Below are 17,290 nucleotides of genomic sequence, written 5' to 3'. Positions count from 1 at the left end.
AGATTTGGCCCTTTGCAGAAAAGAATTTGGCAGCCACTGGTTTAGAGCATCAAAGGTGACCTGCTAAAGAGCTAACAGTTTAGCTAAAACCTGAAATAAAGAGCAAAAGGCAGCCAGGTGAAAAAGGTGGGCTTAGGAGTGGAGAGGAGGAGATTCCAGGAAGTGGAAGAGTATGTGCAAAGGCCCTGAGGAGTAAAAGAGCCTGGTGAGTCTAAAGAATTGAAAAAATGGTGTGTGTGGCTTAAGCTTAAGTCGGGGGGGCAGAGGGGGATGCTGGGAGATGAGAGCAGAGATGAAGAGGGTGGGAGCGGGGACAGATCCTGTAGGGCTCTATTAGTTTTAGTTTTAAGTGCAACAGAAAGCCAATGATGGGTTTTAAACAGGGGGGTGATGAGATATGACATCTTTTTAAAAGATCACCATGTACACTGTGAAGAATGGATTGGGGAGGGGACACAATCCTGGCTTACATAGAAATTCACATTAAATAATACGATGATGGAGTGCTGTCAGATAGAGAAGAATGTTAGTGAGTTAAAGTAGAGCTCTTCTCCTCCACAAGAAACCACTCTCCTCTTTATCAACAGGGATGTGTCATATTATTAAAACTTAGTTGTAGGGGTGATGTTGTTGGGAAAACTCCCCAGTGCATGTGCAGTCTAGTCTATAATACTGAAACGTATCATTGGTAGTTGATTTTATGACACATAGAACAGACATTTTCAAGTGTAAGTCTTCCCAACATCCATCCCCTACTCTGAGAACTGTCCTCCAAACACCCCCTGAGGCCATGTTTTCAATATGCAACCCTGGCCAACCTGATGGCACCAGGAGTGAACAAAGGACCGAGAGAAAAGGAGAAAAGGAGAGACAAAGGAGAGCCTGGTGGCATTGGTTTGGATGGCTTCCAATTCCTGGATCTTAGTCCAGCAACACAGTCTGCCCTTGGGATCCAAGAATTGACCCCTTTATCCTAATAATAAAAATTTCCCTGGTACCACACAAGCAAAACAGAGACTTTCTATTAATGCAACATTCTGTTTTGTTGTGTTGCAGGCATGCGTCTCTTCAATGTCCACTGCTAATGAAAAATTATTTCTTATACAGACCATAGGCTAACAAATTACTGTCAAGGTGTATATATGTATAGCAGATGAGACATTTTCCTCTCATACACGTTAACGTTAAATATCAACTTGAGACTTCATATGGTAAATTCGCTTTGAGCTCAAGCTACACTATTGGTTATAAGTAACAACCCTTTGAAGCTCTGACAACGTTTTTAGAACACTAGGACACTGTAAAGTCTATTAAAGGAGATCTATGTCCTTTGAATAGCCACTTGCTCAAGGCATGTGGTAATTTATGCCAGTAAAGTAAAAGGGAATGCTGATATCATTTTGGTTAACAACTTCTGTACTCTCTGCTGAGGAGAGAGGAGGGCTGAGGAGGCTGGCAGTATGTATTTGTGTGATAGGAAACACTTCAGAGAGAAAAGTTAGGGAGGACCAACAAACTATTTTTTGGAAGAAAAAAAAAATTAAGATTTACCCATTGATGACCCCATTTGAATAGCCCAGGTGTTCAGCAAAGGATTCCTTTAAAAGAGAGAGAAGAAAATGATTCTAAAAAACGGATCTGTAATTATTAACTTAATGATTATTCTATTAGTGAGGTCATCCTATCTATTTCTAGAGCACAGTTAAATAAAATAATGAATAAGTAAGGAAACACTCGTTATACAATGAACCAGAAACTCAAAGTCTTTGAATTCAGACTATAGTTCTGTCAGAAATGTACCCCGTAAGTCTGCAAGTCTCTAGACTCTCATACTGAGATGATAGGGCTAGTTCACTCATCAAACAGTGATTAAGTGTTGACTGGCCCAGGGCTGTGGTAGGCAGGTACTGGGAATCCAGAAAAAAATGAAGTAGCTACTCCAAGGAGCTTAGAGTCTAGACTAGAGGAAGAGCTTAATACAAGCAAATCAAGATTAATATATACACATAAATACACTGTGGAAATATTTAACAGTAAAAGTAATGATTATTTATGTACTACATACTGTAAATCTTAGTTTGGTGGAATCCTAACATCCCTTCCATACTGTGCTTTTCTGTAGTATAAATAAGGCTCTAAATGTATACCACCCTTCAGGTGACCTGCTTCCACTTTTAAAACACAGAACTTAATTACAGAATTCCCTCCTCACTGATTCTGTGGAAGAAATAAGTTGCTGTTCTCCATGTGATTTTCGCATTCCTTCTCTATGGGAAGGGAGACCATCTGTGGGGAGGAGAACACGTCACACCTTCACATTAACCACCAGCTGTCTCCCTTCTCTGCTCCCCTTCCTTCCCGGATCACTGAAGCTTTCCTCCAAGGGGACCAGATCTTCCCTTTGGGCTTTGCTCCCGAACATGTTCACCATTTATGGTAGGCCCAGCCCCTCCGGACGCTGCCCTGCAGGCAAAATTAACGCCAATGGACCTCAGCCAAAAACCCTACCCTGACTCCAAGCCTACCCTTTCGTCTCTACAGGTGCCATTCCTGACTAGAGATTTAGGTCTCATCCGTCTCTCAGATGGTATGTGTTGATAGATGGTGATAAGGTCAGGTATCAGCAGCATTTTAAAAACACTGCTTTCATTTCTCTGGTTTGAAGATCCCCAGGGAGGCAGTGAGCCCAATCCAGAGACTAGGTTTCTAGTATGAACAAAGGGTGTGTAAGCAAACAAAACGAAGACAAAAGCAAAATGCACACACCGTCTCTGGTTCACAACTGTGATACCTTGGCAAATAACTGTGGGTCTCATTTCCAGGAATGTGCTCCTGAAAGTTTTTTACATTAAAAAAATTGCGAATCAAAGTCTGTCTTTCTACTGACTGCTACTTAAAATGTCAATGTGCAGGCAAAGGAGGACATGTTCCTTAGACTTAGCTTCTTTGATCCCCCCCTCCCCTCCCCAGGTGCTCCAGACAGAAGCTTGACATCCTCTCTCTTCCTGACATGGCCCAGTGTGTCTCAAAGGTTCATTTTGGTACGATAACCAAAATGAAGTTAAGATTGACACCTAATTTTCATAATTTCTAAGTCCGCAAACTCCGCTATACTTTTACAAAGTAAATATATTAAAATTATTTTTAGGAAAAATAAGATGGTGGGTGACAGGTTAACCTGACATGACCCCAATCATTTTCATCATTAGATCTTTTTTTTTTTGGCTCCTCCAACCCAACATGTACCCCCCACGAATTCATGGATACCTTACAGCCCATTTATCACATTACTGGTTTACCAGACACTTCATATTTTTTTTTTTTTTTAAAGCTTATGCCCCTGCCAGTCCTATAATCTATTACCATCTGATGACAAGTCAAGTAACTATGAGTGACTTACACCAAGTCACAGTTAAAAGTGACCTGGGGGCTTCCCTGGTGGCGCAGTGGTTGAGAATCTGCCTGCTAATGCAGGGGACACAGGTTCGAGTCCTGGTCTGGGAAGATCCCACATGCCGCGGAGCAACTAGGCCCGTGCACCACAACTACTGAGCCTGCGCGTCTGGAGCCTGTGCTCCGCAACAAGAGAGGCCGCAACAGTGAGAGGCCCGCGCACCGCGATGAAGAGTGGCCCCCGCTTGCCGCAACTAGAGAAAGCCCTCGCACAGAAACGAAGACCCAACACAGCCAAAAATAAATAAATAAATAAATAAATAAATATATATATATATATATAAATAAATAAAAAATAAAAGTCAGTAGTGCCTGACAGCCAGCATTTAAAAAAAAAAAAAAAAAAAAGTGACCTGGGGTATAGACTTATTACCACACAGTGGATTCTCCTACTATGCGTCTAAATAGGCTTGTTGGTGGGACCTTCCCCTCCCTCCCTCCCTTTCTTCCTTCTTTCTTTGCTTCCTTCCTTCCTTCCTTTTACTGTTGTTGCTGTTGTCATTTTACTTATATCGAGGGCTTTTTACTCTATAAAGGAAGGGTTGCCTGTCCCTAAGGCAACAACAATGTCAGGAGTTTTTCTAATTTCCCACCACAGGTGGGATAGGACTCCAGGATAGGGATAGAGGTGCAATATATACTGTCACCTAACAAGCGCGATTACCAAAAACAAGGAAGAAAAAAATAATCTTCAAAGTCAAGAATATTTCAGTCTCATTTCCAGGAATATGCTCCTGAAAGTTAAATTCCTAGAACCTTCTATTTATTTATTTGTTAATAAGCTGGTGCAAACACGGAGCCTGCAGTGACTTGCCCCATGCCTCCTGCTCATCTGTAGTGGAAAGTAAGCAGTGCCCTGGCAAATAACTGCCGCCAGGACCATATGCATCTGCGGCAACATTGAAAAGTGGAGGCTACAATTGTGGCTCCTTTACCTTCCTGCTCAAGTCAATGGCTCCTACCGGGGTGAAACTGTCAATTTAGGAAACTCATTCACATGTAGCGAACAGGGCAGAATATGTCCTCTCCCCTAAAAATAGCTTCCTAGAGACCAGAGCCTCAGGATAAAAGCCTGTATCTACACTGTCATGAAAGAGGCCAGAAAGGAAAAATACAAATCTAAGTAACAGACTAAAGTCAGTGACTTTTACAGAGAACATCTTTCTGTTCAACGGGTATAAATACATTATTTTAATATTTTTCACAGCATCCTTCTGAGGAAGCTGGATGCATTTATCATTATCTTCCATTTCGGAGCTCCTACTATAACAAGGCATTTCACAGCACCTACCCAAACCCACATAATGAGCCATAGCTTACAGCATTTTCTCACTACTTGAAACTCCTGGTTATAAAGTTCCAGATGCTCAAGTGTCTGGTGCCAATGAGAATCCATAACCAGAAAATTCATGTTTGTTAATTCTGCTCTTCAAGCTATCAGACCATGTTGTTTCAACTTCCACACGTTTTAACCCTCTTTTATTTTTTATTAAAAAAATTTGTCTATGTAGTATTAGTAGGAATAGCACAGCAAGGACCAGGGTCACGACAGAGAACGCAGACCTACCTCAATGTGCTGAAACATATATGGGTGATTGCAGATTTTTCTCAACTGCATGATAGTGTTCATAAGTGTCTTAGCGCCTCCTTTCCCCTAAGAACAAGTAGAGGAGAGTGAAAATAGAAGTTATTAATTGATCAGATATTTCCCATTTAAAAATAAATAGGCTTCTATAGAAACAGCAAAGGGCCATAGGTCTTCTCGGTAACCGACAGCTCTTGTGGTCCAAAGTTCCTGTTACTATTACATACTTGTTTCTGAATTAGATATAACGTCTTCCTTGTGACTAACTTATCCTAGAGGAGGGAATTATGCCCAGTGGATGGCTTTGAGAAATAACTGTCTATTCGCTAGGATTCACAGCTGTCTATTCCCTAGAAGCATGGAACAGATGCCCAGGGAATGAAACTGGATTGTGAAACCTTCCATAATGCCACCACACCCTTAGGCAGATATATTCCGTGCAGAACTGACATGTGCAGAGCTAACTATTTTGGTGATATGAACACCAAGATGGGTTCGTTTCTAACTGCTCCTATGCAGTTTGCAGGTAAGAGGCTAAGAGATTTTCTTTGGCAGCAACAATAGCTCCAAAAACAGCCCAGTAATTTGCTTCGACAAATCAGCATTAGCAGGGATGTTTCCTACGAGTATCCAGTGTCACAGCCCCAAGAAGATACATGGCAGCACCTTGAGTTGCAACATCTTCCGCAACGTACCTTCTTATCTTTCTCCGAACCGTCTGTGAGGAGGATCCCTTTGGCTTGCATATGGCGATACAGAATCTTCTGCAGAGCTGACATGTCACACTTGATCACATATTCAACCTGGGGAAAAAAGAACAGTAAGTAGAGCAGGAGAGAGAAGGTGCCTGTTCTAAGAAGACTGTTGAGACATGGCTGCTGGTGGCACTCCTGGAACCACAAAGGTATCTCTCTTCCCCCCTCTTGGATTCACGGCGGGGGTTGGGTGGGGGGGTGGTAGTGATGGAGAGGACCACAGTCATCACTACTAAAGGTACCATTATACTGTAGGGACCTTCAAAAGGTTGTATGTCATTGACCATTGACACTAGGGTCATGTTTTCGGAAATTTCTTGACTTGTTCCATATTTGAGAGAGAGAGAGGCTGGCAAACTGTTCAAATTCAAAGACGTTCAATACAGAGTATTTTCTTTTCTTTTTTTTAATAGTATTTCCTCTGCTTCCCACCTAGACCTCCTTTCCTATGAACAGAACAGTTTTAGGAAAAACAGTGCTCGGCCAATAACCTCTGATTTTCTTTGGAAAACATTTTTTAAATGGTCCTAGGTGGCTACCCCCAATACTGATCTGAAAAGGAGATTCATAAGAGCCCTAGGTTGACTAAATGTAATTACCCTCTGCTTTTGAAGGATGAGAGGATACTACCCTAGTGAGGATAACAGGCAAAGGAGAGGAATTAATCCACAATTGGATGCAACTTTAGGACCATCTTCTTTAGAGGCAAGGCCTCATGTGCTTCCATTTTGAAATAACAGAAAAATCCAATTTAAAACAGTGAAAGGGAATTCATGTGCTGGTGGTTTCATACACACCTGCAATACTTCTCGCACGCTCCTAATGCACACAATCTGCCTTGGTTATTTCCTATTATTGTTTTTCTTTATTAAAAAAAATCCCCAGAATACAAATGTGAAATTTTCATAATAAACATCAGATTAATGCCTAGAAATCTGCAGAATGTGATTAAAAGCAAATCAGCAAGCTGCCTCATGTTTAACAAACTGATTAAAAATGATCAGGTTATTTTCAGCTCTGAGGGCCAGGGCGAGGAGGTCACAGATGAAGAGAAGTTGAATATTCATTCGATTGTTGCTTTAGAAGGAACCTGTCAGGCCAGCCAGAACCGCAATTAATAGCCTTTTGCTACTCGTTTTGATGCACCAAATCAGATTAGAGAAAGGTGGATTCTTCTGCAGAAAAGTTAAGAAAAGCAAGTGACCTGCCATAAACTTGTTTTAGTTTTTAATGACTTTCTTGGCCAGGGTGGAAAAAACATCTCCAAGTTTAATAAATAAGGATGCACTATTAGTACAGGCTTTGTGTTCCACAGACTTGATCCTGCATGTTTTTAAAGTACTTCGACTTTTTCAAGAGCTGTTAACTCTCCACGAAACTTGATCACAGTGTAGAAAAATGTTAAACAACTTCAGACTTTAACAAGCATAATGATAAAAATGACACCAAGGGCTAGTATTATTGAGTTCTTTCTATGGACCAGGCCCCGTGCAAAAATGCTTTATGTGCCTTCTCCCATTTCACTACACAAGAGCTGTAGGAGGGTTACATTTAGTGGTGTTCGAGTTTTATAGATAAGGAACCTGAGCATCAGAAAGGTTAAGTGACTGGGTTGAAACGATGCAGCTATTTAATGGTGCAGTTAGGATCGAACCAGACTCGACTTCCTTAAGCTCTATGCTAAGGATGACCACGGAGACATTTAGGTTTCCCAGTTCTGCCCTGATGTTCATCTTCACCTGGGCCTCCCTGCCAGCCAGCTTGTGCACACTTTCCTGAATGTGGAAAGGAGGGCTGAGGCTTGCTTGTAAGTGCGTTAGGAGACAGAAGATCCAGAATGAGGGACTGGACCCTCAACCTCCTTCCCATCAGTTAGCTGCTGCTAAGAGCTGGAGGGGAGGGAGTTTGGGAATCAGGAGGTATGCACGATGATGCCATGCAGATAGGGATGTCAAACACCCCCATAGGGGCCAAGTCAGCAGAGAAGCGAGCTCAACCCTAGAACCTGATGGCTGCTGTAGGAAGGGGATGTTCCCCCCAACCCTCCTCCCAAGCACCATTAGGGGGTACCAGAAGCTAGTTTGATACACATCATCAAAATCACCATCCTAAGTTTCACGACTATGTTTTACATTTGCTCCCTGTAACCTCCCAAACAAGTCCAAGCTATTTTGTTTGTCTTTGTATTTTCCCCCAGGCCTGGGTGAGGGTCCTTAGTCTTAGGGCTTCCTTTCCAAATTTTACTCTCCCCGAGGGCTCTTTGTAAGATCTTCCCCAATCATATCTATCAGCCAAAGTCAATCTGCCTTTTCATTTCCCGCAAAGAAGTGGTCATTAAACTTTTTTGATGGCAGTTCCTTACTAGGAAGACACGCTAAAGCGCCTCTTCCCAATACATGCCCATATATTTAACTATGAATTATATGCATGCGCGGACATTAATGTCTCAAAACACAAGTTACCTTTAGGACAGGGGTCAATGTTAAAGGCAGTTGATTTATATCTACATTTCAAGAGGCCAATTTGATGACATCTAATTTTTGGAGTTATAATGGGGCTGGTGAAAACCCACACTAGGAACAGGAGAGGTGGCAGGACTGCCCTTTTCCTACCGTCCATCTGTGCTTACGTTATCCGTCTTGTTTTCAACCTGCAATCCTTTGCAGAATCTTTTAAAGCCCTTCATTCATTCTGAGGGCCAGGGGTGTCAGTTTAGTTAAAATGAGATCATCCTAAAATCCTTTTACCTGGATACGGGGAAACCCGCCATGCTCACAGTAGGCAGAAAGCGAAGGAACCAGGCTGCGAGGGTGAGCGGATATCTGATGCCCCAGGTGGAGGTGTTCCCCCTCACACTCCTGCCCGGGATAACCGATACAGTCTAAGCAAGGAATCTTGAGTTCCTGATGTGCATACATACCGTATGGGTACCAGTGTCCATCTGTATGTTAAATTAATAAAGCTTAATTTTTTTTATTTTTAAGAGAAAAAGTAATATAAATGGAAGCTCTAAAATCTTCCTCCCACACCTCAATGGATTACTAGTAAGCACCTCCCCACATACTCACACACGCCCCCTTGTGTGCTCTGGGGACCCCTGTCCTAAAGCTCTTGAATGCCTGGATCCTTCCTCCTGATGGGGTGGATGATGCTGCCTTTCACTGTCATGCCATCGTTCAGCGACATCTCACACCATGCCTCCAATTTCTGGTACAGCTCCTGCACCTTGCAGCCCCGCCCAAGTGCAGTGCAGCGCACAGAGCAAGCCATCAGAGCTACGCATTGAGAAAAGGGCAGACAGAACAATTCGAAAGTAGACATGCAGACTGACAGTGGCAAGGCGAGGAAAGTGTTTGTAATCATCACGCCATCTCAAACTCTGTTGGGTCTGGGTCATCTCCAAAAAACATGATGGTCCCTGATTAGAGCATGAATTTGAAAGTTCCTCAAAATATGCTGGTGCTGAAGGAAATAAAATCTATGACTCTTTAACAGGGATGATTCTCCCAACAAGTGAGGCTTCTGAGAGCCACTGGGACTATTATTTTGAAATTATATGTAAAATTGGGGTGTCAGCCTCATGGACATGACAGTTATCTCCTAAGACTCCTTATGTTAGTAATGATCAAACTGGTCCCTTCAGGGAGCTAAATTGGGTGGTTATATTGGCCCAGACTCTCCTCCCATATAACCCTGTAAAAGTTTTCAACCTTTATTCATAGTTTCTCCCTAAACACTATTCCTCACTTATCATTTCCCTTCCAAAAGGAGGTATTATTAGATCCATAAATCCAGACTACTGTGTGTGATATATTACCACTTTGTGAATTGAGATTTCCAAGATTAAATTTACGAAAGTCCCAGGTTCTAGAATCTACGGCAAGAGAGGAACAAAGTGACGATTAATTACATCAAGCATTCTAAATTTTTATATAATGAATATAAAAGCTGCCCATCTAAACAATGCTTTTTTGTGGTTTTATACAGATTATATCAAAATCAGGGTCGATTTTAGGTAGGTCAACCTCTAGTTAATCTCAGACATTGTATACATATTTTAGCATATTTAGACACAGACACACACACACACACACACACACACACACACACACACATACAGCCAATGGCAAGTACAGTTGGTTCTTGATCATACAAAAGGGAAAGTCAGCACAGACAACCTCAAACGGGAGCTAAATCGAAAAATCAATTTTTCTTTAGCTTAAGTTAGGTTTTATGTAATCCCTTTTCCATGAATTGCCCTTCTTCCGTGAGTATAAGGAATGGATCTTATGCCAGCAGCTTGGTGGTGGTGTTGGGAGGGGCCTGGAGACAGTATATTCTCTTGCTCATTAGGTGTTTCATTAGACTCATTAAGTCATTAAATACTCATTGATTAAAACTAATTTTTATTAAATACTCATTCATTAAAACTAATTTTTCTATGAAGTAGAACTGCATTTATCAAACTGTGGCCCTTATATGCCTGCTTTGGTTTCATCTGAGGAAATACAGACTCCTGAGGTCACTCCCACTATACTAAACAGAATTACTGCGGCTAGGGCTGGTACTTTGTATTTTTAAGAGCTTTTCTATCTGAAAACTCAACAATAAGAAAAGAAATAATTGGGAAAAAAATAGGCAAAAGATTTAAGCACCACTTCATCAAAGAAGACACATGAATGCCAAATAAGCACATGAAGATGAGTCACAAGATATCAGCACACAATTACTGAAACGGCCAGCAGTGTTAAAAACTGAAAATATCAAGTATTGAGGAGAATGTGGAGGAACTGGAATGCTCATACATTGCTGGTGGGACTACAAAATGGTTCAGACTCCTTAGAAAACCACTTGGAAGTCTCTTATAAAGTTATGTGTACATTTACCATGTGACCAAGCAATCCCACTCCTAGATATTTACTAAAATGAAATGAAAACCTATGTTCACACAAAAACCTATACACAAATGTTCATAGCAGACTTATGCATAACCATCAAAAACTAGAAACAACCCAAATTTCCTTCAGTTAAATGGATAAACAAACTCTGGTGCATCAATATAACAGAATATTATTCAACAATAAAAATGAACCAATTAATGATACATCCAACACCTTGGATGTATCTCAAATTCATTACACTAAATGAAAAACCAGATGCAAAAGGTCTGATGAGACATATTGTCTGATTCCTTTCATACAACATTCTGGAACAGGCAAAACTACAGGGATGGAGAACAAATTAGCGGTTGCATGAGGCAAAGGGTAGAGGGAGAGTTTGACTAAAAAGTGAGAGCACTAGGAAATTTTTGGTCGGGGGGACTGGGAGACAGAATTGTTCTGTATTTTGATTGTGGGTAGAGTTAACGTAGCTATGTATTTGTCAAAACTCAGAACTATACACCAAAAAGAGTGAATTTTATTATACGCAAATTAAAAAATAAAATGGAAATCCACTTCCCTGATTCTTTTTCATGAAAACATTTGAGCATCACTTCTATAAAATATTTAGCCTTTTCCTGCCATCAGCCACAATTCCTTTCTAGGTTCCTTATACAGCCTGAGAAAGACATATATGTTGTTTGTGGCTACAAGCAGATGGTGGCCGAAGAAAGCTCCTTACCCCCAAGGATGACACTTAAATGGCCAATTTTCCCCAGATTAAAAAAATCCTAACAAGGTAGAAAGAGCAAAGAGTGAAAACTGGCCAAACCACATCAATAACAGCTACATACACATGCCAAGTGATTAGTTCCCCTGCTCACCATGAAAAGGTTATGGGGACAGAGATGGGGCAGGAACACAGAAAGTGCCAGGACCAGAGAACAGTGAGAAAGAACTTGAAGTGAATAGGAAAGCAGAACCAGAAGTCAGCAATAGAAACGACAGTGTGAGTAGAAAGTAAGGACTCTGGTGGTAGCAGCTGTCACCAGTTGAGCCCTTACCACGTGCCAGGCATAGTGTTATGAGTACTGCATCCATTCAATCCTTTTCTGTGAAGCAGGTATTGTCTATTTTCCAGTTCCTTGATGAGAACACTGACACCCACTGGGTTAAGAGACCTGCCCAAGCTCACACAGCTAGTATGAGACGGAGAATGCAGTGGGGACCCAGGTCCACTCTGACGGGCAGAGCCCATGACTTCCACTCCACCAAGTTGCCTCCAGGTAAAGGTAGCTTATCCACAGATAATTCAGTCATACCTTGGAGACAGTGCGGGTTCAGTTCCAGACCAACAAAAGAAAGGGAATATGGTAATAAAGCAAGTCACAAGAATTTTTTGGTTTCCTAGCACATATAAGTTATGTTCACACCATACTATAGTCTATTAAGTGTGCAATAGCACTGTCTAAAAAAATTGGACATACCTTAATCAAAAAATACTTTATTGCTAAAAAATGCTATCATCTGAGCCTTCAGTGAGTCATAATCTTTTTGCAATGGTACATCAAAGATCATTGATCACAGATCACCGTAACACATAAAACAATAATGAAAAAGCTTGAAATATTGCGAGAATTACCAAAACGTGACACAGAGACATGAAATTAGCATATGCTGAAAAATGGTGCTGACAGACTTGCTCAACGCAGGGTTGCCACAAACCTTCAATTTGGGGGGAAAAAACATGGTATCTATGAAGGGCAATGAAGCAAAGTGCAATAAAATGAGGTATGCCTGTATATCACACACAGGGTGTTTAACGTACCTCAAATATAAAAATCTGGATATTAAACAGTACATGTGTACTTTATGTCGGAAACATGCTCTTGAAAATCTAATCTTAGTTTTTTTAAATTTATCAATACTCAGGAAGTTTTCTTGTGAAAAGAGCTGTGAAATAAATATTTTAGTAAAGCAAAGAATCCCTTTGTGATATAACCAATCACCCCATAATCCCTATGCTGCAAAAGTTTGGATTTTAATACAGTGGATTTTCTTAAAACAGGGCATACTTTCAACTTGTAACGTGTTTTTTAAATATCTATCTATATTAGCCATTCAGGACTGGCTAATACAGAGTAATGAGTAACAAGATTAAGAAGTTTTATGGAATGAATAAATGAAGAACTTCAGTTAATTGCCTTTTATTTTATAGCTCTTCTAAAGAAACAAAAGGAAGTATGGGACAAATTAAAATCTTTAACATTCCATCTCTATAACTTGCAGGATCTCAGTAACATTCAAGGCAGCCACCTGACCACTGTACCCATTCCCCAGCTTATTCTGTAACTAAAGTCCATACTGAATAGAAAGGGGGTTACCCAAAGATGCCAAGACCACACGAAGTCAAAGAAATATCAACAGCATTCAATCCCCAAGATGCATTCACTAGCAAAATAAAATACTTAGATATTTAGGTTTTTGCTGGGATAAGCATGGTATAAGAACTGTGTTAATATTTAATTTTTTTCCAACTGCTAATGAATAGGGCCTTAGGGATCAAAATTCTCTCTTAGCAAAGTGATCAACTTTGTATACTATCTTGCCAATCCCACTTAAAACTGAGCAGGATGAACCAATCTGTTCAAAAAATAGAGTCATTACACAGAAAAACACAATGATGCAAAACACACATTTCACAATTGGCTCCTCTAAAGAGAAAACTCACATCAAACTAACTCATGCAACAAACAGTGCACAATGCCAAACAATCTATCTTTAAGAGAATGAAACGTAGAACTCCAGTGTGTGGGGTTCCAAAATATGATCAAAAACATATTAAACCAATACCCAAATCCAACCCAAAAATGTGGAGCTAAGGGCTTAAAAGACATTCTAAAGCACTGAAAAATCAGTGTCCAAAAAGTAATCTGAAAAATATTTCTTAAAATGTTCACAGGAACTTAAATTAGATGATGCGTCTGTAATTTGCAGGAACCCTATTTTTCACTTACTATCAGAACCGTGACATCCCAAGCATCCAATATTAAACACATTACCGGGAAACCTGGCAAATGCTTACCAGGTCCCTTGATAATGATACAAGCCTCAAACTCAAAGCCTTATTTGGCTCAAAGCAGAACATTTCTACGGCGCCTGCAAGAGCAAACTCAACGAGGTTAGTAAAAAGAAAAAATCTAAAGTTAAAACAGAATGTTAATTCATGTAATGTTAAGTGAATGTAAGTTAAAGCTAAAACATAATGAGACTCAATGAATTTGGTTATTTTTTAAAATCTGCCCCCAAACTTTTGGAAACCAAGACGAAATGCTAAAATTTCCCTTCTCTCTCTACACTAAATCCCCTGGCTTCCATCTAACAAAAAAAATCCTTTAAGATATTTCCCAGTTACCTGGAACTAAAATACAAGCCTGCTGTTTCTGAAACACAATTTCAGGGGCAGGTACTCCAAATATATTGGCAGGGGAAGAAACTACAACTTTTGAATTTGCAACATACTTTTTCTGGAAGCTGGGATTCAACTTCTTTCTTCAGTCTCCTCAGTAAAAATGGTCTCAACACCTTATGCAGACGTCTGATGATCAATATAGTTTCTTCTTCATTTAAGTCCACCTATAAGAGAACCTTAGATGAATTTGATCTTTTTTTTTTTTTAAAAGATCTTTCATACAATGACTCTTTATGTTATATTTATTATTGGTTTCAATATATGATTGAAATTTTATGTGCATTAAGGCTAGGTTTATACCCATCATGTACACCTCAGAATGCTGTTCCCACCTTCCTACCAGGTGGTAACAGAACAGCCTCTAAATGGGTGTCTTGGTCTGAATGCTGAGTTTTGTAGAAAACGGCCCAGAGCCATCAGTTTTAGATCAGGAGTGTTAACAGCTCAGAATTTTATGGGATATGATTGCAGTAAAGGCTGACTAAAGGCTGAGGTAGAACACGAGTAAAAGGGCAATAGTTAATGTGTTCTTCCTTCAAACTGAAGCATTAAGTTAGGCTCTTAACTCTGATTGTCTCAGATGCAGAAACATACCAAGGGAACAGGGCCTGAACCTGAAAAGAAGAATCTGAAGAGTGGATCCGGATTACGTCGGGGGGTTTCTAAGCCCCTCTACCTGCATCCTCCTTTGCTCTGCTCTGATCTTGTTCAAGTTCAGTCCTGTTTATATATAAATCCTTCGCTTTCTCTTTCACCTTCCTCTATTCACCTCTAGGGGGCAGAGCTGATTGACGCTACCTTCTCCAAATGGGCAAGCCAATGAATTCTTAATAAAAGGCTAATGTACCTATAACATCTCAAAATTAAAGGGCCAAACAGTTCCAACATAAATTTCCCTAAAGCATTTTAAGTGGCTTTTCGTTCCTATAGTGGAAGGAATGATAATAAGAAATTTGAAAATGGCTACTCCAGGGTTTGAGGAGTATTTATATACACACAAGACTGAGGCTTACACTAAAACCTGAAAACAATGCATAAAGAAAATTAGTATAAACCAGTTCAGTTTTACATACAAACTCTTAATGTGGAAATAGTCTAAAGGGAAGCCCAAGTTTATAACAAGGAAATATTTCTTTTTAAGGTTTATATTCGGTTGGTTGAGTTGTGGTTAAATAGATTGAACAAATATCTCTGCATTTATCCTCCTTGTGGCCTGTAGCAGTTAAGCATTCCACCAGCCAGGAACACCCTCTGTTGGCCTGGTTAACACACTGGCAAAAGACAATGGGATTAGGACACCCTAGATCCTAGATCCTACATCCATCACTAGATCCATTTTCTTTGGATGGAAAAATATCCCTGGAGTGAGAACATATACATCCACTGATTGGCTTCCTAATACTTTACAACACTGTAAACCACCCTATGGGTTTTCTGTGGCTCTAGTGTTCTCAGCTTTAGGTCTTTTCATTTCATTTCATTGTCATGCAGTGGGAAAAATAAAAGTTAGGCCAGTACCCTTTCTCCAGTCATGGCAAATGGAGCATTAAACCACTGCTCAAATGTGCTGCAGCTCTTAAAAATTGTGGGAAGGAGGAAGTTGAGGAGGGCCCAGAGTTCCGGGAGCTTATTCTGCAGGGGAGTCCCGGTCAAGAGGATCCTTCTGGGGGCCACGTAGTGAGTGTTCAGGACCTGAGTCAGCTTGCAGTGGTGATTCTTCATTCGGTGGCCTTCGTCCACTATCATATATTTCCACCGAATCTATAACACAAGAGGAAGGACCAACATGTGGTGAACAAGGGAAAACACAACTACTTCTAAGAGGCAAGTGGTGATGTGGAAAACCAAAGAACTCATGCTTGGTAAAAGCTATGACATGAGATTCCTTAGCATAAAAGAATCTTAACAGTCTATTTCCCATACCTGACAGATCATCGTGCACTATGTAGTAATGGAATGGAATAATAGAATGTGATTCCAAATTACCCTTTCACAAAGACGGAAACTTGGGCCCAGAATGAAATGGTTGGGCCAGGATTAGCTCCTGTGTCTCCCCATCCAATACTCCTTGTATTAATGTTATGTCATGACAGCTATGCCAGATTTAATGGCTCTGTTACCTCTGCTCATAGTAAGTACAGAATATAGCTCCTCACTTGAAGCAGAGGTTAATGACTGATTTCTCCAAGATGGCATCAGCAGGCTGCAGCGGAAGTACTCTGGCTTCATGCCCTTTTTCTATTGCCTTGGCTGACTACTACCTTCAGGGTTTGGCTCATGTTTTTTTTTTTTTATTTTTTTTTATTTTTTTTTAATTTGAACTTAGCTGCTAACATTTAAAAGTTGGAACATTTCACATAAAAATCTGGACATCCAGCTTCTTTTAAAACATAAGAAGATCTGGCAACCTGGACTCTCTTGAGTTCATACATACTCCTTACCTGCCAGATCTAGGACCCCGATTTCAAGATGTCTAAAATGAAAGGATAGACTTACTGGCAGAGAGGGCAGTGCTAAAATAGCATTCCTCTGTTTATGCCAAAACTTCAGAATTAAACACAATATATTCCCCCAGCATAATTATCACTTCAAAAATAAACAATGTGACCATACGACACGATCTTCCTTCCTAAGTCTACACACAGTCCCCTTCCCCTCTCACATCTGACCCTTCAGCCCTCTCCAAGGTCATTGTTTCTCAAAGTGAGAACAATGAGGAATATCCCACTAAGCCTATCCATTCCCCACAAAACAGTGGCAATGGCCAAGAAAAGCATCTGGTGCTCAGATGTCCCTGGATCCCGCTGCAAAGCTCTTAGAGAGGAGGGAGACAGCAAAGCATTCTATAAAGTCTTCGCCTTCCTCATTAGAAGCACCAGTAAAGTCCCGGGAAAAGGAATAAAATCATCAGTCAGGCTGGGATATTCCGGTAAAAGAAACTCCCAGAGTTTTTAAATTTGTTTCCTTCCTCTGCTACCTCTAAGAAAATTGCTTAAGAATAATTAAAGTTGTACAATCAACTGTCCCAAAGTTACCAATAGCGTGAAAAGAGGCCAGGAGATAAAAATGTATTTAAATCAATATTCTAAATCTACTTCCCTGCCTAATTTAGCTTATGAAATAATAAACAAGGAATCAGAGGCCT

At 40.4% G+C, this 17,290-nt stretch overlaps 1 protein-coding gene across 7 annotated transcripts in view; it reads right to left on the bottom strand.

Moving 5' to 3' along the window:
* Positions 1 to 17,290, bottom strand: part of SMARCA2 (SWI/SNF related, matrix associated, actin dependent regulator of chromatin, subfamily a, member 2) — a 191,005-nt gene that overhangs the window by 86,428 nt on the left and 87,287 nt on the right. For all 7 annotated transcript variants that reach the window (XM_061200381.1, XM_061200378.1, XM_061200379.1 and 4 more), the window contains 5 exons: positions 15,664 to 15,906; positions 14,196 to 14,309; positions 5,734 to 5,841; positions 5,021 to 5,107; positions 1,552 to 1,598 (listed from right to left, as the gene is read on the bottom strand). In XM_061200381.1, coding sequence (XP_061056364.1) covers positions 1,552 to 1,598; positions 5,021 to 5,107; positions 5,734 to 5,841; positions 14,196 to 14,309; positions 15,664 to 15,906 — 599 coding nt within the window. The remainder of the gene's footprint in view (positions 1 to 1,551; positions 1,599 to 5,020; positions 5,108 to 5,733; positions 5,842 to 14,195; positions 14,310 to 15,663; positions 15,907 to 17,290) is intronic.

This window comes from Eubalaena glacialis, chromosome 9 (genome assembly GCF_028564815.1).
Source record: "Eubalaena glacialis isolate mEubGla1 chromosome 9, mEubGla1.1.hap2.+ XY, whole genome shotgun sequence".
In the NCBI taxonomy this organism is placed as follows: domain Eukaryota; kingdom Metazoa; phylum Chordata; class Mammalia; order Artiodactyla; family Balaenidae; genus Eubalaena; species Eubalaena glacialis.
This window is presented reverse-complemented; position numbering and strand designations above follow the sequence as displayed.